Source organism: Gracilinanus agilis, chromosome 1, assembly GCF_016433145.1.
Source record: "Gracilinanus agilis isolate LMUSP501 chromosome 1, AgileGrace, whole genome shotgun sequence".
Lineage (NCBI taxonomy): Eukaryota > Metazoa > Chordata > Mammalia > Didelphimorphia > Didelphidae > Gracilinanus > Gracilinanus agilis.
In genome coordinates, this window is record NC_058130.1 from 210449284 (window position 1) to 210475013 (window position 25730).

General features: G+C 37.4%; 1 protein-coding gene across 1 annotated transcript in view; it reads left to right on the plus strand.

Moving 5' to 3' along the window:
* MAD1L1 (mitotic arrest deficient 1 like 1) overlaps window positions 1-25730 on the plus strand; it is a 941076-nt gene that overhangs the window by 21294 nt on the left and 894052 nt on the right. Inside the window, exons 5-10 of the mRNA XM_044659988.1 lie at window positions 1524-1703; window positions 2885-3009; window positions 14294-14375; window positions 15436-15566; window positions 18269-18383; window positions 20431-20492. Coding sequence (XP_044515923.1) covers window positions 1524-1703; window positions 2885-3009; window positions 14294-14375; window positions 15436-15566; window positions 18269-18383; window positions 20431-20492 — 695 coding nt within the window. The remainder of the gene's footprint in view (window positions 1-1523; window positions 1704-2884; window positions 3010-14293; window positions 14376-15435; window positions 15567-18268; window positions 18384-20430; window positions 20493-25730) is intronic.

Sequence of the window (25730 nt, forward strand, 5' to 3'; positions counted from 1 at the left end):
TAGCTTATATAATGTTTCCCAAATCAATTAACCTTACAGTCTGTTTCCTCTTCTATGAAATGCCAGGTTTTTGATTTTTTTAAGATAAATTTTTATAGATGAATTTTTTTTACATCACCAGACTTTGCTGTCTCCTTCCTATAGAGCCATTCCACATAACAAATAATATTTTTTAAAGGCCAGAAAAAGGAAAAGAAAAAGTAAGCAAAACTGATCAATGTACTGAAAAAGTCTGGAATATGTGTAATATACCATTCTTGTGAACATCTTACGTCTGTTAAAAGGTGGGGTAAAGGCGTTTTCTCATATCTCTTCTTTGTAGCCATGCTTATTATCTTTAAGATTTTTTATTGTTCACTTTTGATTTGTGTAAAATGTTATGATCAAGATGAACTTAATAATATGGAAATAGGTCTTAATTAATGACATGTAAAACCCAGTGGAATTGCTCGTTGGCTTTGGGAGAGTGGGGAGGGGGAAGAACATGAATCATGTAACCATGGGGAAAACACCCCAAATTAATTAATTAAGTAAATGATCGTGATTTTAAAAAAATTTTAAAAAATGAACTAGAGTTAGTACTGGCTAAGGCTAAAAGATAGGTTAGGAATAGGTGCTGAACAAGTGGTCTCTCCGATGGTCAGGGTATAATTCTCTTTTAGGAGTTCATTTCATTGGTAGGGCAATGTGAAACCAGTGAAATACAGGTGGTGGTAGATTGGAGACAAAGTCTGGAAAAGGGAATCTGAAGGAGAAACCAATCCTGCAAGGACAGTAAATTAATGAAGTGACTAACGGAGGATTTAATATCATTGTTTCTCTTGGCTTCTGCTGGATAAATTTGTTTTCTAGGTTTAGTGCACACTTTCTAAGATTTTATAATTAAGATCCATATGTAGATTAGTCTTAGTAAATTTTGAATCCTTATGTGTAGATTCCTCCTCCCCTTTTTAATAAATATTGTATGCTTAAAGAAATCAAACTGATTTTATTTTTGTTTTTTCTTTATTTAGACCCTTATCTTCCATCTTAGAATCAATACTAAATATTAATTGGTTCTAAGGTAGAAAGCAGTAAGGGTTAGGCAATTGGAGTTAAGTGACTTGCCCAGGGTCACATAGCTAGGAAGTGTCTGAGGTCAGATTTGAACTCAGGACCTTCTGTCTCCAAGCCTGGCTCTCTATCCATTGAACCACCTACCTGTCCCCGAATCAAACATTATAATACTGTCCAAAGCAAAATTCAGTTCATAAGGAAAATCTGCAGTTGTTGCAAAAACAACTAGAAAACAACAACAAAAAAAAGCACACACACACACACACACACACACAGAACAAAACTCAAACCTAAAAGGGACTACCTATATTGCAAGACCAAATGAGAATTTTCTATTATGTATTCATGTTTCCCCTTTGTTGTATAGGTCACTGTCAGTTGGCTGTGACACAGACCTAGCTCACCCAGTTTCTTTCCTAGACTCTTTTCTATCGTATTGAATGGAAGTTATTTTCTCCCATTTATAGAGAGAAGCTGACCGCAACCAGGAGCTCCTGACCCGTATCAAACAGCTCCAGGAGAGAGAAGTGGAAGTGGAGAATAAATTGAAGGAACAGACTGAAATCAACAGGTCGTGTAAACAGAATCTGGACACTGTAAATAAGAAGCTTCAGGAGAAAGAGAACAAGTTAGCTGAAGCTAATGAGGTGAATCTGAAAAGTATTAGAGATCATATTTCAAGATCATGGGGATTATAGTTGGACAGAAACTTAGGAATCATATAATTCAAGCTTCCTCATTTTACAGAGAGGAATTGTAAAAGGTTTCACAGGATCCAGGTCTTTATCATCTTTTAGCTCTGCTTTTTGGAGATGGGGGTTGAGGTGTGGTGAGATGGTGGTTTTTTTTCTATTTTTTCTGTTAGCATGCAGTGACTCCAGAGCACCAAGGACTCTAAAACTAGAGCAGACACTAATTCATCCGAAGTGGCTCACCAAAGCATTTGCCATGTTATAAGAAGGCACTAAGACTGAGGACTTAAAGAAAAAATAATCCCCTTTCATTGGTGTCTATGGTTGTTGATTCTGAAGGGAGATGATGGGGGAAAAAGTCACAGAAGAAAGGGAAAAGATGATGGCAAGTTGTCCATATTCCTTCTGACCCTCTTCTGGTCCTTTTCTTGGTGGCTATTTGCCAAAAGGTTATTTTATTTATTTTTTATTTATAGGCAGGGAACAAGAGTTCTTACTCTTACTCTGAGTGCTGGTTATGAGAAGAGCAAGACTGGAGCTGGTTGTATTGTTGGTCTGCAATGGATAAATGTTTTGCTAACTCTGCTTCTTTAGTCGTCTTTCTCATGGACACTGTTTATTGCTAGTTTACTTTTTGGGTGATTCTTGCTCTTAATATAAAAAGGTTATCCTATAATATAATCTTAGGAGGAACAGCTAGGTGGATCAGCGGGTAGAGAATCAAGCCTAGAACTGGGAGATCTTGGGTTCAAATATGACCTTAGATGCTTCCTACCTGTGTGACCCTGGGCAAGTCACTTAACACCAGTTGCTTACCCTTCACTGCTCTTCTGCCTTGAAAATGATAGTGTCAGTTCCAAGATGGAAGGTAAGAGTTTCTTTAAAAAACACCAAACTAAAACAGGTTTCAGATCAGCAGGTAGAAAAAACTGGTTATTTGCAAAGGGAGCCAATTCATTCTTCTGTTGCATATTCTGACTGACAACAATGCTTTTGACCCTCCAAGTGGGAGACAAGTTATAAAAAATGAGAACTCATATGGCAGATTTTGGAAGTGATGCTCCTTTCTTTATTGTCTCTGATATATAGTCTTGGCATTTTGTTTGTCTTTTTTTCCCTCTTTCTTTTGGATTCAGACCATCAGTGAGTTAAAGGGGAAAATTTCTGAGTTGCAATGGAATATAATGAACCAGGAGATGCAAGTGAAGAATTTGGAATCCCAGAAGCAGGAGCTGATGGAGCAGTTAGATGTGCAGAACAAGTGAGTATAGCAACATCATCCCTTTTGGGAAAACAAAGCTCTTGCCTGTGCTTTGAAGAGGGAAATTATTTTATGGATTTTTCTTTCCATTGGTCCCTTCTTCCCTCTCTCCATCCCTCCCTCCCTCCCTCCCTCCTCCCTTCTTCCCTCTCTCCATCCCTCCCTACCTCCATCCTCCCTTCTTCCCTCCCTCTATCCCTTCCTCCCTCCCTCTCTGTCTGTCTCTCTTATGTCTTAGAGTGGATACTAAGTACTGCTTGCAGATTCCAAGGCAGAAGAACAGTAAGGCATAAGTCATGTCACTTACCCAGGGTCACACAGCTAGGAAGTGTCTGAGGTCACATTTTAACCCAGGACCTCTCATTTCCAGGCCTGGCTTTCTATCTACTGAGCCACCTAGCTGCCCTCCCATGATATATCTTGACTTGACTTGTTGAGATTAATGATCTCTCTTAATTGTCAAATCTAGTGTCTTTTTCTGTATCTTCTCTACATTTTAGTTCTCATAAATTTATTTTAGGTTCTCAAGGCTATCACAAATCATGGATTATAATACTGTGTTTACTTTAGTAACATGACTTAGAATTTTTTTCAGAAAAATTTCTTTGTACACAAAAACTCAATATCTAGTTAGAATCAAATGACTGTAGAATTTGGAAGTTGGAAGAGATCTCAGTAGCTAGCCAGACCAATTCATGAATGAAAAGAATACCCATTATAACAGGATTTTGGTCTCCATACAGTGTTTTTGGATTTGTTGAATTTTGTAACAGTGCCATTCAATGCTTTAAACACTTAAAGGTTATCTGTGAATGCATCACTTTAGCATCATGTTAGAAGACCAGAGTGTTTCAGAGTGAGTGTGACCTTTACAAAATGGCTGTAATTTGTTCATTAACATTTTCCTCTTGTTGGTGGAACCTGAAAGGAATTAAAGAGATTTTACATTAGTCCACAAAATTTAAGAGCTACCTCATTTAAAAAAGCTGCATTTCTATTTTTTTAGTTCATTAAAACCTATGTAGTATTGTCACAAATTTGTCTTATTGAAGAGTATTATGCTGTACTTTGTCTTTACTCATTATAACTAGAGTAAAGGATGAAGTTAAAGAAATATATGATCAATAAAGATGGTCTTGACAGATGATGACAGCAGTTGATAACCTATTTGTTTCACTGGTCCTTGAGATGTGAAGAAAATAACCTATTTGTTTTACTGGTCCTTGAGATGTGAAGAAAATAAGCAAGGACTTGAGTGAATCTCCTTTGACAGGCTTTTGGGAAGAAGTGGACAAAGGTTGTTCATGATGGGCAGGGTGGAATATGTTGCATTCCACATCAATGGAAGGAATATATGCTTACATTACTAAGACTATAGATTATTTTACTCTTTAATAATTTGCTATAATATAAATTCAGCCTCATATATTTTTATTATTGTTGTTAAGACAAAGTAATTTATTAAAGATGTTTGGTGCCATTCCACTTTGATGATAGTACATTGTGAATATAAATGAAGTGTTCGTGGAGAGCCCTTTGATTGTTATTGTTGACATATGGAAATATTTGATTCAATTTCTGGGACATAGCATCATAGGTACTGTTAAAAAACAAACATTTTTGAGAAGTAATTTTGGCTTTAATATCATTGAACCATAAGCCAATAATTCAGTTTTGGATTTTACTATATAAATAGTTTTTAGAAAAAATGTTCTCTTTTGAAATTGAATTGAATCTAAATTATCTTTTTCTGTGCTTTGTTGGTTATTAGTAAACTCAATAAATAGCAAGAAAAGAAAGCCCTCATTATTCAGACTTGTAATTTTATAGTCAGAACTACTGATTATTTTTTTGTGAAAAAAAGAATGGGTGTTGAAATATATTTAAGAACTTCCTATTACTTTTGATTAGGTTGACTGATGAATATTATTATCAAGAAAATGCCCTTTCCCTTTTTCCATTGACTTCCTCTACAAAAAAAAAATGGTATTCCAGTGATTTTTCTTTTTTTTAAGCTTAGGTGTAAGTTTTATTTCTTTGTTACATTAATAGGTATCTTATTTGGGGAGCAGCATTACATTATTTTATATGTTGAAGAGAACGCAAGGAAAACAAAATTATAATTTGACATATGATATATTGCTCAACCAGGCTTTGCTAAATTTACAATATGATTTAAGCCTGTGGTCACCTATAAGACCATTAACCTGTAAAGCAGGGATTCTTAACCTGGAGTCTGTGAGTTTATTTTAAAAAGTATTTTGATAACTGTATTTTAATATAATTTGCTTCCTTTATAACCCTATGTATTTTATTTTATGCATTTATGAAATTCATTCTGAAATGAGATCTGTTGGTTTCAGTAGATGCCAAAGGCATGGTGTGTGTACACCTCCCTTCCCCCCAAATTAAGAGCCTTTGCTCATAGCAAATGATATTTATCATTTTGGGTCACACTGAAGTTGAGAAATAGCCCTCTTTATTCTGGGTAGGGCCATGTGCTGATTTGTTAACATCTGATTTAATTATTAATATTTCTTTAAGAATGAGAGAATCTTAAGCTAACCAGAACATTTTTATCACTTAGTGAAATACCTGTAGACAGCTGGCGAAGCTCTTGTTTTTGGCTATTAGCTGTTTATAAAATTCCTGAATTTCAGATTGCATATATTAAAAGAATTATTATTCTCAAAATTTTCAGTGGTTCATAGCAGCTATAGTTACCCATTTCTGGGTGTGATTGGCCATTTCTGGGCTTCTTTTGACTCTTTTTCTTAAGTCTACCTCTATACCGTTTTTTTTTATTTAATAATTTTTATTTTTTAGAAAAGTTAAAATGGTTACATGATTCATGCTCTTACTTTCCCCTCCCCCCCCATAGCCGATGCCCATTTCCACTGGTTTTAACATGTGTCATTGATCAAGACCTATTTCCAGATTGTTGATAGTTGCATTGGTGTGGTAGTTTCTAGTCTACATCCCCAATCAAGTCCGCCTCAACCCATGTGTTCAAGCAGTTGCTTTTCTTCTGTCTTTCCACTCCTGTAGTTCTTCCTCTGAATGTGGGTAGCGTTCTTTTCCATAAGTCCCTCAGAGTTGTCCTGGGTCATTGCTTTGCTGCTAGTACAGAAGTCTATTACATTCGATTTTACCACAGTGTATTGGTCTCTGTGTACAATGTTCTTCTGGCTCTGCTCCTTTTGCTCTGCATCAATTCCTGGAGGTCTTTCCAGTTCACATGGAATTCCTCCAGTTCATTATTCCTTTCAGCATAGTAGTATTCCATCACCAGCATATACCACAATTTGTTCAGCCATTCCCCAATTGAAGGACATACCCTCCTTTTCCAGTTTGTTGCCACCACAAAAAGCACAGCTATAAATATTTTCGTACAAGTCTGTTTATCTGGGATCTCTTTGGGGTACAAACCCAGCAATGGTATGGCTGGATCAAAGGGCAGGCATTCTTTTATAGCCCTTTGAGCATAATTCCAAATTGCCAGCCAGAATGGTTGGATCAGTTCACAACTCCATCAGCAATGCATTAATGTCCCAATTTTGCCACATCCCCTCCAAAATTCATTGCTCTCCCCTTCTGTCATTTTAGCCAATCTGCTAGGTGTGAGGTGATACCTCAGAGTTATTTTGATTTACATTTCTCTAATTATTAGAGATTTAGAACACTTTCTCATGTGCTTATTAATAGTTTTGATTTCTTTATGTGAAAATTGCCTATTCATGTTCCTTGACCATTTATCTATTGGGGAATGGCTTGATTTTTTTATACAATTGCTTTAACTCCTTGTATATTTGAGTAATTAGACCCCTGTCCGAGTTTTTTGTTATAAAGATTTTTTTCCCAATTTGTTGTTTCCCTTCTGATTTTGGCTACATTGTTTTTGTTTGTATAAAAGCTTTTTAGTTTAATATAATCAAAACCATTTAATTTACATTTTGTAATTTTCTCTAACTCTTGCTTGGTTTTAAAATCTTTCCTTTCCCAGAGATCTGACAGGTGTACTATTCTGTGTTCACTTAACTTATTTATAGTTTCCCTCTTTATATTCAAGTCATTCACCCATTCTGAATTTATCTTGGTGTAGGGTGTGAGATGTTGATCTGAACCTAATCTCTCCCATATTGTTTTCCAAATTTCCCAGCAGTTTTTGTCAAATAGTGGATTCATGTCCCAAAAGTTGGGCTCTTTGGGTTTATCATACACTGTCTTGCTGATGTCATTTACCCCAAGTCTATTCCACTGATCCTCCCTTCTGTCTCTTAGTCAGTACCATATTGTTTTGGTGACTGCTGCTTTATAGTATAGTTTAATATCTGATACTGCAAGGCCCCCTTCCTTCACATTTTTTTTTCATTATTTCCCTTGATATTCTTGATCTTCTATTATTCCAAATGAACTTTGTTATAGTTTTTCCTATTGCTTACCATTTTGCTTGATTTTTGGGCATCTTTCTCCAATTGGGAGTTTCTGTCTTCTAACCCGTTAATTTCCTTTTGAGCTATTTCCTGCTTCTCTTGTCAAATCTCTTCCATTTTTCTCATCATCTCAGATTTGAACTCTTCAAGAGCTTGTGACAAGTTTTCATTATTTTGGGAAGGTTTGGATATGATTATTTGTTTGTTCTCCTCTGCTGTTTGATCTGTTGTCTGGATTTTCTCTGTCTAAAAGTTGTTGAGTGTTAAAGATTTCTTCTTGTTGATCTTTCTCTTTTGGGCTTCCTGAGTCTGGCTTGCTATTGTTAGCCCTGCGCCCTCTCAGATTTATCCTCACACTCAAGGTCTGTCTTCGCTCTTTAGGCTCCTGAGGTCTCAGGTCTAGTTGTTTTCAGGGCCAAGCCTCCTGGTGGTCCCCTTGCTTGTTCCTCTGCCCGAAGCTCCTTTAACAGTCTCAGGGCGCTGCTTCCACAGTTGTTAACCCCTCTGTACTGGGTCCCCACCCAAGGTCCACGCCTGTGCTCCGGATCCTTGTCTGCACCTGTGTCATCCTCTTCGCCCGCACCTGCACTCAAGGTCTCTGTTCAAAGTCTGCAAGTTCTTTAGCCTCTTGGGGTCTTAAGTCTTTCTGCTCTCAGGAGCTGGCTCTGGTTATCCTAGGTTTCTGCCACGGATACTCAAACTTGCTCTAACTCTTGTGTGCTGGCTTTGGCACTGTAGGTGGTATGGGGTGGGGGAGGGGGTAGCTCAGCTCGCGCTCTAGTGAGAGCTGTTTCACCCCTTTATAGCATGGAAATGCCCCAATTCCAGGTACCTTCAGTGCTGCGCCCTGTTGTGGGGTCCCTTCGTTCATCTGGATTTGTTTTTATGTCTTCTTGAGGAGTCCTATATGCGTGGGTTAGGAGAGGTCAAGCAGCTACTTTTTACTCTGCCGCCATCTTAACCCAGAAGCCCTCTTATATCATTTTAATTCCACTCAAAATCCAGTAAAATTATCCTTATATGATGTAAAAAGTGAAATTTGGGAAATGTATAAAACTACATTTCCCGTGATCCACATGGTCCAACTGATTTCCGTCTCCGACGTCTTGACGCAGGGGAGAGCTTAAATCTCGTGGGTTAGGAGGGAGTGGTCTCTTTTGCGAGTAGGCGATGGCCAGGAAACAGGAGACAAAATGGAGGCGGCAGTTTTGAATGCTTACAAGCGCGTGGTCTAATGATTTTATCTATCAACATGGCTTTAATTAAAATACTAATTTATATATTTATACAAGCATCTATCATTTTTCATATTTATAATGAAAAATAAGGAGTAATTATTTTTGTCTTGTTTATTTTGCAAATAATATTGTTTGTGTGTGTGTGTGTGTGTGTGTGTGTGTGTGTGTGTGTGTGTGTGTGTGTTAATGCAAGATACCTCACTTTAGAGCCTCTTCCTTTTAACTCTTTTAGTTTGTAGTCAGAAATACTAGTTCTCATTTGATAGTCAGAATAAATATTTTCGACTGGCCTTATTTTATTGTTTGTAATGCTCAGGTGACAGGTCACTAACAATGAATTGGCTCTGGAGAATATCATGGTATTTGCCTTCCTAATTACTTGACATCCATTGATGGTACCTGAAAAACAAGGGAGGAAAATGCAGATCAACACAATTGGAACTGAAAATCATCAATTACTTTCTCCTTTAATAAAGGCACTGTACTCCATTGATTGCTGGATATATGATCTATTCTCACAATACTCTACTAAACACAGCAGTTCTCTTCTGCTACTAGAATATAGATTGTAGTAAAATATAAATTTACAAAAGCATTTGGGTTGCCTCATTAGATGGTGTGGTAGGTATATCATTTATTTTATGTTGAGCAGAATGGTTTCCTTTTAAAGGAGGCCATTCTCAGGATTTGCCCATTCTGGGGAATAAAGGGTATAAAACGTCCAGCTTATGGGTAGTGGGTGTTCCTGAGATTTGGTGTAGTTCCCTTTGTTTTGGTGAATGTGGAGGCATAAGGGAGCAGTATCTATTTGTGGTAATTGTATCCTTTTTAATCTCCTATAATTAGTCATTTTTATTACTTTTTATGGTCCTTATGTGTTTCATTGCATTCTATCTTAAGGCTATATCATTAGACTGGCCTTAGTTATGCCATTGCTCAAAATAGGTGGGATTTGATAAGGCAAATTGAACTCTTGATAAAGTCCATTTCCTTTCATTCATTTGTGCCTTGGAATTTCTGTTACTGCTCAACAGATGGTTGGAGTTGTCACTATAACACATATGGATTGAATAATAACAAATGTCACAAGTGTTGCATTGTGTTATATTGTTGAGGTGGAATATCTGGAATAGGGAGTTCAGTCCCACCCAGAGTTTTTGGCATTAGTTAGGACTACAGTGACTTTGTGGATAATTTTGTGGTTGAAATTCCGGAAGGACTATGCAGAAGAAATAGAGCTGCAGGTAATTGGATGTCCAGATCTAGGAGGCTGGTACCCTGGAATTGCAGTACTTTTAAGTATAAGAAAAACATTCTGAATGGGATAAGGATGAGGCCCCCAACTACACTGCAGTGTGATAGGTTCATGAGGAAGGAGAGTAAAAACATTACAAAACTTGTACTTTTTGTTTCTTACTACAATTTTAGAAAAGCTGGATCCCTTGTTGAAGGGAAATGAAAATATTGTGCATTCCACAATTAGAGATAGATGAATATATTTCTGTTTTTTAAAGGATTTCATCTTGAAAGCAGAAATTTGCCTTATGGATTTAGTAACAGTACAGGTAAAGAGGGCACTTCTCATGAGGCCAAGGACTCTGCAGGCAGAAAACACCCAGAGGTCTTGCTGGTGAATGTGTTGAATTCTACTTAGATAAGAACCTTAAGGGAGTAGAATTGGTGAGGAGTGAGGATGAGAATTAGATACTGCCAGTGGTAAGAGTACCTTTGTCCCACTCTATTAGTGTCCTTTGAGGTTGGGCCTGGGTGTTGGGAAGAGGGTGTGTGACCTTTTATCACCATGAATTTGGATGGTTGCAGAAGAAGTTTAAACAACAGCCTAAAAATTCAGTTTAAAAAGGGTTAGTGGCACCTATCTGATTGGCTCATATAACAGAAAAGGAAAATGATAAATGTTGGAGGGGATGCAGGAAAATTGGAACACCAATATACTGTTGCTGGAGTTGTGATCTAATTCAACCATTCTGGACAATAATTTGGAATGTTCAAAGGACTCAGAAAAACTGTGCATATCCTTTGATCCATTAATACCATTATTAGGCCTATGTTTCAGAGAGATTAAAAAAAAAGGAAAAAGACCTATTTGTTAAAAAATATTTATTTTAGCTATATGTCATAGCAAAAAATTGGAAATTGAGAGGTTTCCATCAGTTGGGGAATGGCTGAATAAATTGTGGCATTTGATAGGTAGAATACAGTTTGTACTATAAGAAAATGACAAGCAGAATGATTTCAGAAAAATCTGGAAAGTCTTATATGAACTGATGCGAAGTGAAGAGAATGATTTTGATAAATCCTTTCTAGAAAGGACTTAAGAGAAAAAAGAAAGAAGGTTATTGGGAACTATTTTACTTCCTAATGATATGAGGAGGAGGTGGCAAAACTGTCCTTATATAATTATGGAGGCTATCATGTTCACTCTGAAGAGAGGAGACCGCTTAGCTGACCTTGTAGCAATACTTAGTCCCTGGACGAAGGTATAGAGGGTTTTTTTCCTAGCCACTCTAGAAATTGGTTTGGGATGAGGATAATCACTCAGCAGAGCCCTCTAAAAGGGACAGGGATTTGGTATGATCCTTCTGATGGAGTTCCCAAGGAGAATGAAGTTTTGGCTGGTGGGCTAGTTGGTGGTATTCTGTGATGAGTCTCCGTATCAATTTATAGATCCTGGGACAGCTTGCCTGCAAGAACGTCAGGACCTCTCAGCCCCTCATTACAGATGGTGTTGACTCATGGTGCTGACTGGCGACTGTCATAGTTCTTGGCATTGGTTGCTGTGGCCCTGATTTTCCCAATGTAGTTTCTTTTGACTGTTGCTTCCTTTTCTTAGGAGACACACTAGGAAATGTCCCTGATAATCATACCTTTATTGAATGGAGTGTGTTTTCTTTCCCCACTTCAACCCTTACCTACTGTCGTAGTGTCAATTGTTTTTTAAACTCTTACCTTCTGTCTTAGAATTGATACTGAGTATTGGTTCCAAGATAGAAGAGCAGTCAGGGATAGGCAATTGAGGTTAAGGAACTCTCTTAGGGTCATACAGCTAGCAATTCTTTGTATCAATTCTAAGACAAGAGTGGTAAGGGGTCAGCATTCAGAGTTAAATGACTTGCCCAGAGTTATACAGCTGGCAGGATCTGAGGTGAGTTTTGAACCCAGGTCCTCTGGAATTCCAGATTTGGTACTCTACCCACTGTGCTACCTAGCTGCCCCTGTAGATTGTGTTTTTTTAGAGGACTTCGAGATTGTTGCATGCTTTTCTCTATCATTTATTGAAATGAATGAATAAAGCCTTTATTAAGTGCTTAGTATTTACAAAGCCCTCTGCTCACGGTTGGGGATACAGATAGAAAAGAACACCCCCCTCAAACAGCTCACATTCTAATTTGGAAGACAACACAGAAGGTTTCAGCTGTAAGTCAGACAAAGTTCTGTGGTCTTTAGGGTGTAGCAGCAAACAGATGGTCATGTCTCTTCTTTAATACCATTTCCACTGATAAAATTATGTCACTTTCTGATGCAGAACTCTTTGACAGTGCCAAGGACTTTGGTGGCAAGAACTCTCTTTTCTGTGTCAGTGGCTAGGACTATAGCACCTGCTGGAGTAACTGCTAGATTGAATGTCTATAGGATTTGCTTCTCAGGATAATGGCTGAGGGCACTGAGCTGCAAGCATGGCTCTTGGGTTCAGGGTCTTGGGCTATCTCCCCCAGGATTTATGGGAAGATGCTAGTTAGTTAGTCAATGAGCCTTTATTGTCTACTGTGTGCCAGGCACTGTGCTAAGTACTATAGATACAAAAAAAAAGGGTAAAACATAGTCCCTTCCCTCAAGGAGCTCAGACTCTAATAGAGTGTGCTGGTGGTGTTCTGACTTGCTCTGGCACTTTCCTGTCTCTCCCTCCACCAATAGTAATTGGTTGGTGATTGGTGGAGATGGCTGACTCTTTCTCCATAGGAATTGCTCTCTCAGATGGTGGCTGTGAAGACTGGCCTGGAAACAAAATTGGTGGTCTAGGGATTGCTGCCACTGCCAGGGCATCCATGCCTAGTTGCATTTGATCAGTAGTTGTTGGTGTGAATGCCAGTGGGTCCCTTTTCCACAGTGATTTTTCTCTCACTAATGACTGTGGGTACTGGGCTAGAAACAGATCTGGTGGATTGGGGGATGGGTTGCTACTATTTCCAAGAATTTTGAGCTCAAAGTCCTTGGCCATCTTTATCAGGAACTAAGAGGAGTGGTCAAGGTGATGATGGTCACTTGACTGGTTTGCTATTTGTTGCTTCCTCTTTCCTCAGAGTGCCTCACTGCTTCATCTAGACTTGCTTGTCTGTCCTGTGTTTGCATTTATATGAAACTTTTCATTCACTGAACTAGGCCCTAGTTGTTTCAAGGTTAGTTAAGTGTTGGAAAGTCCCATGGAAGATTTTTGGACCCTTTTCATCTAGGAAGTAGCATGTGGTAGGATTCACATTTATTTTATGTAGGATGGAATAGTTTTCTTTTAAGAAGGAAAGAAAGCTATCTTGACGATTTGCTTGATCTAGAAGTATAAAGTTTCTAGCCTTTGAGGAGTGTTCCTCAGCTCTAGTGGCATTTCCAGCATCCTGAAGTTTGTTGTTTTATGTTGCTGACCTGAAAAATGTGAAGGTTGAGGGAAATAGCATACATTTTTAGTAATTTTATCCATTTTTAATCCTTTATTAAAAAAATTTTTTTTAAACCCTTACCTTCTGTCTTGGAGTCAATACTGTGTATTGGCTCCAAGGCAGAAGAATGGTAAGGGTAGGCAATAGGGGTCAAGTGACTTGCCCAGGGTCACACAGCTGGGAAGTGTCTGAGGCCGGGTTTGAACCTAGGACCTCCTGACTCTAGGTCTGGCTCTCAATCCACTGAGCTACCCAGCTGCCCCCTTAAAATTTATTTTTATGGTATGTCGTACACCACGAATAGTATTTCATTACATTCCCATCTGAATCTTTGGACTTACCTTAGTCCGTTGCTCAGAATCTGTGGCATTTGACAGGCAGATAACTATTGAGAAAGCGGTTTCTTTTTATTATTTTGTTCTTGGAAGATTTCTTATTGTCCAGCTCTGGCTTGAGTTATCACTATAAAACATACAGATTAATAGCTTACCATAAATAAAAGTTTGGAGCATTTAAAATACATGCAATTTAAAAATATTAAAAATTATTCTGTTTTGTACCCATTAGCTGTGGTTTCCTTTCCTTGCCCTTTGTCCTGACTCTGCTACAGTCACACGAATCTTATTAAAACCTTTCCACTGAGGGGGCAGCTGGGTAGCTCAATGGAATGAGAGTCAGGCCTAGAGACAGGAGGTCCTAGGTTCAAATCTGACCTCAGCCACTTCTCAGCTGTGTGACCCTGGGCAAGTCACTTGACCCCCATTGCCTACCCTTACCACTCTTCTGCCTTGGAGCCAATACAAAGTATTGACTCCAAGACGGAAGGTAAGGGTTTAAAAAAAAAAACAAAAAAAAAACCTTTCCACTGAATGGACTTTCATATTTGGATTGATGCTTAATTTGTGAAATGCTTCCACATGGTAATCTCTTGTCTGTTCGACAGAAAATGTCAGGAAACCAACCAGAGATTCCAGGAGCTCCAAGCAAGTCAGTGTCTTATTGTTGACTATGAACAGAAAATCAAAGTAAGTAGTATTGGTTTCCTGCTCCCTTCAAGTTAGGTAAAGATGTTATTGTTTTATAGACGTTAGAAGTGGCAAACCTGGTCTTCCTGCAGGAATATTCAAAAGTGTTAAAGATGAAACTGTATGGCAGTTTTTTTTATTAACCCTGTGTTTAATAAGCTCAAGAGCATAACTTACTTCAGGAAGAACTCTATTTGAAAGGAACTGTTAAGAAAACGAGGGAGCAATTTGGCAGAATTAGGTTTTGACCAACATCTTACACTATACATACAGTATATCTTTAGGCTCAAAATAGATATGTGTGTGACATGAATTTTAAATATGTATGAATAATGTTTAACTAATTCTTTGTCATCTCAAACCTATAGTTCCCTGGCATTGGGTTAATTGCAGTTCCTTTAGATATATCAAGTATTCTTTTCTTAGACACATGTAACCAGTTAGCATTTTAAAATTTAAAAAAATTTTTTGTATTAAAACCTTACCTTCTGTCTTAAAATCCATACTGTGTATTAGCTCCAAGGTAGTAGAGTGATAAAGGCTAGGCAATGGGGGTCAAGTGATTTGCCCAGGGTCACGTAGCTAGAAAGTATTGGAGGCGAGATTTGAATCTAGGATCTTCTGTCTTAAGGCCTGGCTCTCAATCCACTGAGCCACCTAGCTGTCCCCTAACATCTTTTTGAAGAGAAATAAGATGGATAAGTTTTAATTTTATGGAATGCATGCATTTTGAGTCTTTGTCCACTCAGTTAAAGATATGGCTAATGAGACCAATTTTGTAGATTTATTCTGGACCAGTTACTTTTACTTAATTAATAATCACATATACCTCTAACCCTATTCATACATTTCAAACAAGTAGATTAGGTGTCTAATCAAGGTAGATACATCCCCATAGTTTAAAAAATGGGTCAACTTTCCTTTCTTGATTTTGTGACTTTTTGAAGTGCATCAAATTTCATTTGTATTGAAAAAGAAATTGCTAAAGTTTAATAGTTTATTAGCATTTCTACAGCGTTCCCATGTTTTTTCTTTTGTTTTGGTTCCCTGATCTTCTCAGGAACTAGAGCAGAAACTATCACTGCAGGAGCAGGATGCCGCCATTGTGAAGAACATGAAGTCAGAACTCGTACGATTCCCAAAGATGGAGAGAGAAGTGAAGCAACTAAGGGAGGAAAATGCCTACTTGAGGTAAAGAGGGAGAAAAAGGTCTATTGCTGGCACAAACTTAAGGGCCTTGAGGTTTTTTAATTATTATTCAATTTTCCTAGAATCTCAGATGGGACCTCAGAGGTCTAGATTTACCCACAGTTACACAGCTAGGAAGTGTCTGAGGTCAGATTTGAACCCAGGACCTCCTATCTTTGGTCTTGGCTCTATTCACTGAGCCACCTAACTGCCTCAAGGGGTCATCTAGTCTTAACCATACTAGATTAGGAAATCCTCTTTAACCTTCTAGTTAAGTGGTTGTGGGGACTCTGCTTGAAGATTTCCAGTGATAAGAAACTCATTACCTCCTGAGGAAGTCTGTATCATTTTTGGACAGCTATTGTTGTTAGGAATTGAAATCTACTTCTCTCAATATCCTGTTCTTTACTACTAATTCTGTTCTCTTGGTAATTTTCCTTCCACATGATAATCCTTCATATACTTGAAGATAGCCATCACAACCTTTCTAAGACATTTTTCTCCCCCAGGCCAAACCTCAAAGTTATCCTTGATTTCCCTTTTTGTCTCATTGCTTGTCAAGTCTGTTGGATCCTGTCTTCACAACTTCTTGTATGTTTCCTTTTATTCTGTTCACTGATCTACTACCCTAGTTCAGGCCCTATTATGAATTATGAATATGAACTATTACAAAAGCTTTCTAATTGTACTTTACATATGATAGGCACATCATAAATGCTTGTTGATTTGAATGAATGTTCTCTCCTTTCTTCTAGTGTCTTTCCTCTATTCCATCTTCTGCACTTCTGCAAAAATCATCTTGCCATGTCACTAGGATAAAATAGAAACATCTTATCCTGACATTAGAAATATTTTGCAGTCTGACTACTTTCTTGATTTGCTTCACATTTATCCCCATCTTCACAAAATCTGTATTCTCACCCAGATGACCTATTTGCTGTTTCATGAATCTTGTATTCAACTCTATGCCTCATATGTGCTGGCTGCCATGTCTGAATAGTCTCTATCGTCTTCAGATTTACCTCTTAGAATTGATTGGCTCCTCATCTCAGTCTGCATGTCTCTCTTCCTGTGTGAAACTCTTTGGCGCTTCCACCTCCAGTCTTTATTGCTTTTCTTTTCCCATCTCTGTGTGTAAGTTGTATCCTCTCCAGTAGATATAAGCTCCTTGAGGCCAAGAATTATTTGGGGTTCATTTTTGTATCTTAGCAGGTGGTATAAAATACATAAGTACTTTGTATCTAGTAGGTGCTTAATGCATGTTTGTTTAATTAAATTGATTAATTAAAACCTATACCTTCATCCAAGCAGGACCAAGGATATAGTACAGTGGCACTCCACTAAAGGAAATCATGTTGATTTTATTTACATTGTTGTAATTTTGTATTATATCCTTTCTTCACTCAACTTCAGTTTGTACATGTCTTTCTATATTTCTCTTCTTTTTTTCCATTATGGTCTAATTATGCTACATTCCTATACCATCATTTATTCAATTTTTCCCTAGTCAATAGGTAAACATTTGTGTTTTCAACTTTTTATTACTATGAGCAATGCTTCTAATAACCTTTTTGCATCAAGGCCTTTTTTCTGTCAATAACGTCTTTTGAGATATAGTTTCAGAAATGAGATTTTTGAGTGGATTCAAATTGAATCCAATTGAGCAATTGAATAACTTTATTGTATAATTCCAAATTGTTTTTGTGAATAGTTGAAATAATTTGCAGATCTATCCATAATGAATTAGTATGTCTATAGACCCTTTTATTGAGAAGTTTTCCCATATTTTTGTAATTTTTATCATTTTGAGTATGAAGGGAAATATAGGGTCTAGATCTGAAGATGGAAGAGACCTTGGAGGATATTAATTCAAACTCTTCATGTCACAGAAGACTGAGGTCTGTAGTGTTTAAATGACTTCCCCAGAAGTCACTTAAGAAGTTGTAAAGTCACAGAAATAATGTGTCATTACTGGAATTTGAGCCCAGGTCCTCCAGTAGGCTAGTTTTAATGTGCATTTCTCTGATTATTAGTGGTTTGGAACATTTTTAAAAACCGTTTTTTACTTTTATTTTGTAATTCTTTTGAAGACTTTTTGTTCATGTTCTTTGACCATTTTTCTATTAGGGAGTTGCTACTGAATTAAGAAATTTGTATTAGTTCCATATAGATCTTTTATGTTTGGCTCTCAATAAGATTATTTAATGCAATAATTTTTTTCACCAATCCTATATTCTTATTCTAGCTGCACTAATCTTAGTGATGCAAAAGGTTATATAGTCAACATTGTCTCTTTTGTCTTTTGTAATCTTTCATTTCCTTTGTCTGGTTATAAATGTTTCTCTTATTCATAATGATGGATAATATATTTGAATGTTTTATGAATTTGAAATTTATTGTCATAGGAGATATGAAAGATGCTGATACCTATTTTTCTAAACTCCTTTTCAGCTCTGCCTGTAGTCCTTTTGAATTTATAGTAGATTGGAGTATATTTGTAAGAAATAAGCTATTAGACCCTCCTAGCATGCCAGATTTGATAAGGCATAGTTAATTTTCTGGATTAAAACGAAACCCAAGTGTCCTCATTTGGATTGATAGATAATGCGCATTTGCCAATCAACTTTTCGAGCTGATTCAGGTCAAAGAATTGGTTTATAAATGATTGTTTCATTATTTCATTATTTTCTTTCTGCTCCCACCAGAGAAATGAAAGAGAACAATGGTTTGTTGAAAGAAGAAGTAGAAGGGCTTCAGAGAAAACTGGAACGTCATGAGAAGCTACAGGAAGATATGGTGGCCTTGGAATTAGAGAAGGAGGTGAGGATTTATCTTTAAGAGGAATGCTGTGCATTGAATATTATTTCCTTACTTACCCATCTTAACTTTTTTGAATGACTTTAGGATTCTAAGTCTGGTTTGATTTGTTTGGTTGATTCAAACTGGATACTTGTTTTTTTTTTTTTAAATCTCAATCTTTAATGTAATATTCCTTCTAGTAACAAGAATAAAAGATGCTTTTTCTTTGAGCTATTTTTCTTAATAATTACATAGACCATAGTTTCCTTCAAACTGGACTTTCTTTTGTAATATGTATCAGGAATTTTGTTTAAGGATAGTTGAGTCTCAATTTTAAAATCTTAAACTTGAAGGAACCCTTATAATTGTACATCTGTAGTATGTCTCCATGAGTGATACACTCATAAATTAATGTAATTAATTCTCCATGCAACTACAGAGCCAAATTTTTACAAGAGAAATTCTTCATCATCTTTTATTTTTGTTTTGTTAGTGAAACTTTTATTTAATTAAATTTTTATTGATGTCTTCTCTTTTCACATCCTCATGGTTTTCTCTAGTATCTGTCTCAGATGGCACTCCCAGAGAACCGTACCATATAACAAGTAGTATTTTTTCAAGCTGTTAAAAAAGGAGGAAAACCAATTCATTAAGAAAGTCTGAAAACAAGTGTTTTGGGCAAAACTTGTACCTCCATTTCTATAAAGGGGGGGTAGGTTGGGAGTGTCCTTCTGTTTCTTTTCTTTCAAGTAGTGCTTGACATTTATAATTTTGCTACATTGCCTAGTAATGTAACAGGAGGAACTATAATCCATCCTGCTTCAATCCTATTAATGTTTCATTATGTTAAGGCTATTAAATTATATTAAGACTAACTATTTGAAATTTCTTGAGGCCTAATGCAATTGAAGGACATGTACCAAATGACTAAAGAATAGATTCACTGATACGTTTTTTTCTAGTTTGTTTGTTAAAAATCTCCGTGTCTCAAGCAAGATGGCAAAAATCATTATGATACTCTTGATGTAGGGGCTCCAGCCTCCTCCAGAAATAAGAAGAACTTGCTTTTATAATCTCTTCTGCTAGACCCAGGGGTTTACATCATATAGTGCATTTCTCAGGCCATGAGAATAAAGAAACAAGCTAGTGAGGAGTCAACTTTTATTTTTTTGAGGCGATAGAGTGGCATTTGTAGGAAGGCTTGTGGGAACCATGCTATGATTTCATCAGTTGGATAGAACTTCCAGGTAGGAACATCCTACATCTGCTATGCAGTCTTTAGCCCTAGAGAGTTGCCTGGGTCATTGAGAGGTCAAGTGATATGTCCAGAGTCCATATATGTTCAGGCAGGCCTGGAACCTTGATATTCTGGTCTTTGAGGCCAGGTCTTTACCTCTAGTGGGGATAGCTGTTGTTCACATCCTGAGTTCTGTGGTTGGTGCATGTTTTTGTAGTAAGGTTTTAAAGGCTATTTCACATTACTTTGTGCATTCTGGGATTTTCATTTATAGGAATTGATAAGAAGGAACCAGGGAAGTAGCAGTTGGAACATTATAATGACAGCAGTAGGGGGAAAACCTAATTGCTTTTAGAAGAGTTTTATAATATTTACATTTTTTTAAAGATGTAGAAGATTATGAAAAATAATAGGGATCACTCTATATTCATCATCATATCTAGAAAAGGCCAGCCCTAAGATTTAAGGAACAGTTATGATTTGGCTCAGGAAGTCATTGTGAATAAACATCCATTATACTCTAATCTTGGAATTGCAAAAGATGTTGAGTTTTAAGGGAGATTGTTTTTTTTTTACTTATTTTTTATTTTGAATATTTTCTCCTAGTTACATTTTCCATATTCTTTCCCTCTCCCCAATCCCCCCTATCCCCCTTAGCCGATGCACAATTCCACTGGGTTTTGCACGAATCATTGATCAATACCTAATTCCATATTATTGATAGTTGGACTAGAGTTATCATTTAGTGTCTACATTCTTAAGGGAGATTGTTATTGGAATATGAGATGGAACGAACCAGTTTTTATACATTATAATTTCTTTTATCTTTAGAGACTGCTGGAAAAGCTGAAAAGCTGGGAGAGAACAGACCAAACCATGGGCTTAAGTATCAGGTATGTGATAAATGTTCTCTCTTTCATTTTCACAACTGTAATGGCTTAAACAACATTTCTTGTGAGACATATCCCTTGGTTTCCCTGAATCATTCGGTTCTCTTAACAACCTAATTTGATTTTGACTAATTTGTGTATTAGTTTGTGGCTTGGTGAGTTAATCCTGACCCTTAAAGACAAAGTCTTTTTGAAGTATCAGAATATTTGAGGACATGAAGGTCCAAGTTAGAGGTAGGCGCTAGGTAACCACACATTTTGGTACTAGCAGAAGTATAATAAATCACATTTTAATGTCTTTCTTCTTAAGTTTGGAATTTAAGGACCAAATTTATAGTTTGTAATATTAGATGCTCAAAAAGAATTGAGTCAACCTATTTTGACAGTTTAGCTTATATTGACTGTCATTCGTCTGAGATCCTAGCATGTGGATCTTCCAGTGGTACAGATTGGTGAGATAAGTTCTTGCTTTCTTTTCCTGTGTAATAATTGTCTGTGAACTCCCATAATTCTTTCACATTGGGTGTGCCCTACATATTTGTTGCTTTTCTTTACTTCTCTTGACATGGCTACACAACTGATGGAGCTTGCCTGATCACTCTTTTGGTTCTAAATGAACATATTCCTGATAACTTGAGGAATGATAGGATTTATTAATGGTGTGTTACAGTATAAATAGCATGAGACTGGCAATCAAAGGTTCTGGTACTGGGGCAGCAGGGTAGCTCAGTGGATTGAGAGTCAGGCCTAGAGATGGGAGGTCCTAGGTTCAAATCCAGCCTCAGACACTTCCCAGCTGTGTGACCCTGGACAAGTCACTTAACCCCTATTGTGTAGCCCTTACCACTCTTCCACCAAGAAGCCAGTACATAGAAGTTAAGGGTTTAAAAAAAAAAAAGGTTGTGGTACAGATTTCAGTTTTTAGATAAGCAGTTTAACTATTTGGGCTTCAGGTTTTTCATCTTTAAAATTAGGGTGTTGGCCTGGATCATGATCTCTTGAGGTCTCTTCTAGCTTTAATCATCTAGATTCTGTGTTCTCAGATTCTAAAAATCAGGTCCTTTGCTAAGAATCCCTAATGCCTGTCTGATTGTATTCTGTTGACTATACCTGAATTTTCATCAGAATCAGGAGCTCTTGGTGTTCTTCCTTTACTATTTGAGACCTGCAATAGTTGTTATTTACAATAATAGAGAATTGCTTGGGCAGTATGAGGTCAGATGACTTGCCCAGGGTCTCACAACCAAGGTATGTGTCATAGGGAGGACTTGAACCTATATTCTTTTGACTCCAAAGCCACCTTCTCCACTGTATCACACTGCAGTTTAATAAATATTTAAAAAGAGATGGGAGAAGTCAGAAAGAAGAAAAGTTATTTTTGCACATTGACTCTGGCAGAAAGACTTAATAAAGCTTTCTATTATCTCTTCCTAAGTTTGGAAAAATTAAAGATGAGAAGGTAATTTAGTGACTCTTAAGATTGAAGGAAGACAATGTAGCCAGACAAGCATTGTGCTGGAACCCTTCAGGGAGGAAGAAAGTCGGAAGACCAAAACAGACCTGGCGAAGATCTGCCGAAAATGAAACAAAAACAGTCGGAATGACATGGGCCCAGCTGGGGGAAGTTGCCCAGAACAGAGTCCGCTGGCGTGAGATGGTTGCGGCCCTATGCTCCTAAGGAGTCAACAGGAATAATAAAATAATAATAAGATTGAAGGAAAGGGCAGCTGGAAGGCTTAGTGGATTGAGAGCCAGGCCTAGAGACAGGAGGTCCTAGGGTCAAATCTGGATTTGGACACTTCTTAGCTATGTGACCCTGGGCAAGTCACTTAACCCCCATTGCCTAGTTCTTACCACTCCTCTGCCTTAGAACATAGTATTAATACTAAGATGGAAGGCAAGGGTTTAAAAAAAAATTTAAAGGAAAAAAAAAAAGACCGAAGGAAAGGGAGAATTTGGGAGTAGTGTATGGTTTCTTATAGAGAGGCCTAAGCCATCATGAACAAATTTCAGATTTTATATACTAGCTGGTGTGTTGAAACCAAATATGGAATGCCCAATTAATTGTTTATTTGTTTAAAAAACGTGAGGGCCATTTGCCTTATATTTATGTTGTCCCTTTGGTCATCATACCCTGTTATACATTTGGCCCACTTGCCTTTATTCTCTCCTTTTGGGCCCAGAACATGCTAGCAGAAGAGTAGTTATGATGTTTTACAGTCTTCCCCTTTAGAAGGAGTAGGGGTTTGTTCTTTATAGTTTGTCCTGGCAAACTTTTTCTGTCAGCTGTTGGTGGAGAAGCTTTTACTTCCTGCTGTTCAGGTTTAATGAGGTAATTTCACTGTGGGGGGGGGGGAATGGAACCAAGTGACTTTTCCTGCTGAAGTCTAATAACATCTTCATTTAAAATCAGAAAATTCACTACAAAGTGTTAGCAAGGTATTTGATTGCACCACTTTGTTTAGTATTGTTAAAGGGTTTTTTTATGTATACAGAAAAGGTAATTGCTCTCCAGAAAATCATTTCTTCTTTGTGATTATAACAAGTGGAGTTGGGCTGAGATTTTAGACCTACTTCTTATGGCTTGAATAACATTTTTTTTTTTCTGTCTGGGACACAAGGGTAAAAGTATAATGGGAAATTATTGACCTAATCAGGCCCCTGTAGTGATCCTCTTTGCCAACTTCAGCCAGGCCTAATTGCCAGCTAGTAAGTAGAAGAGAGGCAGGATGGTGTCCAGCATCCCATTGGAATTGGGAACTGCTAGATGGCACATCTCTTGAAGTTCATCCTAAAGAGTAAATATGATATGAGTTGTGTTTCTTTAGAGAGAGGGGGAAGAAGCAGCAGCCACAAGTCTTTCCATTGCTTCCTATTTCTAGTTCCATCCACTTATTACCCCTGGGCTTTCTTTTTTTAAGCTTTTACTTTCTGTCTCAGAATCCATAGTAGGTATGAATTCCAAGGCAGAAAAGTGGCAAAGGCTTGGCATTTGGGGTTACATAGCCAAGAAGCATCTGAGGCCAGATTTGGCTCCAGGGGATGAGTTCCTCTAGTTGTTCTACAACTACTTTTTCTCATATTGACCTCTTTGCTGCCCAATTTCTAATTTCATAAGCCTTCATCTGAATACTGAAAGACTTTTTACCTTATGTATTTTCCTCTGAACCTTTCTGGAGAGGCTAGCCTTTATATTTTTAGTTAATCATGAGAGGAGCAGGGGGCATGGAGTGTTTAAAGGGCTTTTTGTTTTTACATACTTGTTCAGTTTTAAGACAAGAAGGGATGGGAAGGTCTTTCATGTTGCTCCACAAAACTTTGCCAAAATTGAGAGTTTTCCTTAAAGAATTGTCCTTTTCTTAAAGAGTAATTTAATTATGCTATCTGCCAGCTCTGGAATCCGGTTTCATTTCAACCCATTTTATTGGCTTTCATTCTTTCTTCAACTTTAAAATGCCTCTTTTTTTTTTTTTTCCCTCTGCTTTTGAAAGTTACAGAGGACAAGCCAGGTTGCTAATTTTTTCTTTAATTTCACCTGCAAAATCCAAGATCTTGTGCAAATCTCAATGGAGCGACAATTTTCAGAGATAGTTCCTGCTTTCCAGATTTATTAGCCAAACAATAAGCATTTCTCCTGTTCACAGTGATTCCTTGGGCAACTCATAAGCATCTATGATTTCTCTAGAATGAAGGGGATTAAATCACCACTTGCATAATCAATCAAGTTTTTCCTAGAATGTGAGAGTATCTGCTAAAGGACAAACAAACTGAATAAAAAAAGCAGAGCCCATGCAATGAAACTGAACTTCTGTCCCAAATGCAAAACTAACACATGAATATTCATTTCACCTACACAGTGGGTGTTCCCCAAATCACTTAATTTTTAGAGATTCTGTTCTTTCTATTCTTTGTACTCTTTCCCTTGGTAATTTCATCAGTTTCCATTGGTTCTTATCATCTCCTTGCAGACTATTTCCAGATCTATAGATTTATCACTAGATTCCTTCTTGACATCTGGTTAGTAATGTCTGTTGGCATTTCCAATTCATCACATCCAAAACAACTCATTCATTATCTTTATCTCCAAACTTGCTCCTCTTCTAAGCTTCCTTATTACTTTTTTTTTAATTTAAACATTTATTAATATTCATTTTTAACATGGTTACATGATTCATGCTCCTACTTTCCCCTTCACCCCCCCCCCCCCGCAATCCCCCACCGATGGCCGATGCACATTTCCACTAGTTTTGTCATGTGTCCTTGATCAAGACATATTTCCAAATTGTTGGTAGTTGCATTGGTGTGGTAGTTTCGAGTCCACACCCTCAATCATGTCCACCCCGACCCATGCGTTCAAGCAGTTGTTTTTCTTATATGTTTCCTCTCCTGCAGTCCTTCCTTTGAATGTGGGTAGCGTCTTTACCATAAATCCCTCAGAATTGTCCCGGGTCATTGTATTGCTGCTGGTACAGAGGTCCATTACATTCAATTTTACCACAGTATATCAGTCTCCGTGTACAATGTTCTTCTGGCTCTGCTCCTTTCGCTCTGCATCAGTTCCCGGAGGTCTCTCCAGTTCGCCTGGAACTTCTCCAGTTTATTATTCCTTTTAGCACAATAGTATTCCATCACCCGCATATACCACAGTTTGTTCAGCCATTCCCCAATTGAAGGACATTCCCTCATTTTCCAGTTTGTTGCCACCACAAAAAGCACAGCTATAAATATTTTCGTACAAGTCTGTTTATCTGTGATCTCTTTGGGGTACAAACCCAGCAATGGTATGGCTGGATCAAAGGGCAGGCATTCTTTTATAGCCCCTTGAGCATGATTCCAAATTGCCAGCCAGGATGGCTGGATCAGTTCACAACTCCACCAGCAATGCATTAATGTCCCAATTTTGCCACATCCCCTCCAGCATTCATTACTCTCCCCTTCTTTCATTTTAGCCAATCTGCTAGGTGTGAGGTGATACCTCAGAGTTGTTTTGATTTGCATTTCTCTAATTATTAGAGATTTGGAATACTTTCTCATGTGCTTATTGATACTTTTGATTTCTTTACCTGAAAATTGCCTATTCATGTCTCTTTCCCATTTATCAATTGGGGAATGGCTTGATTTTTTATACAATTGATTTAACTCCTTGTATATTTGAGTAATTAGACCCCTGTCAGAGTTTTTCGTTATAAAGATTTTTTCCCAATTTGTTGTTTCCCTTCTGATTTTGACTACATTGTTTTT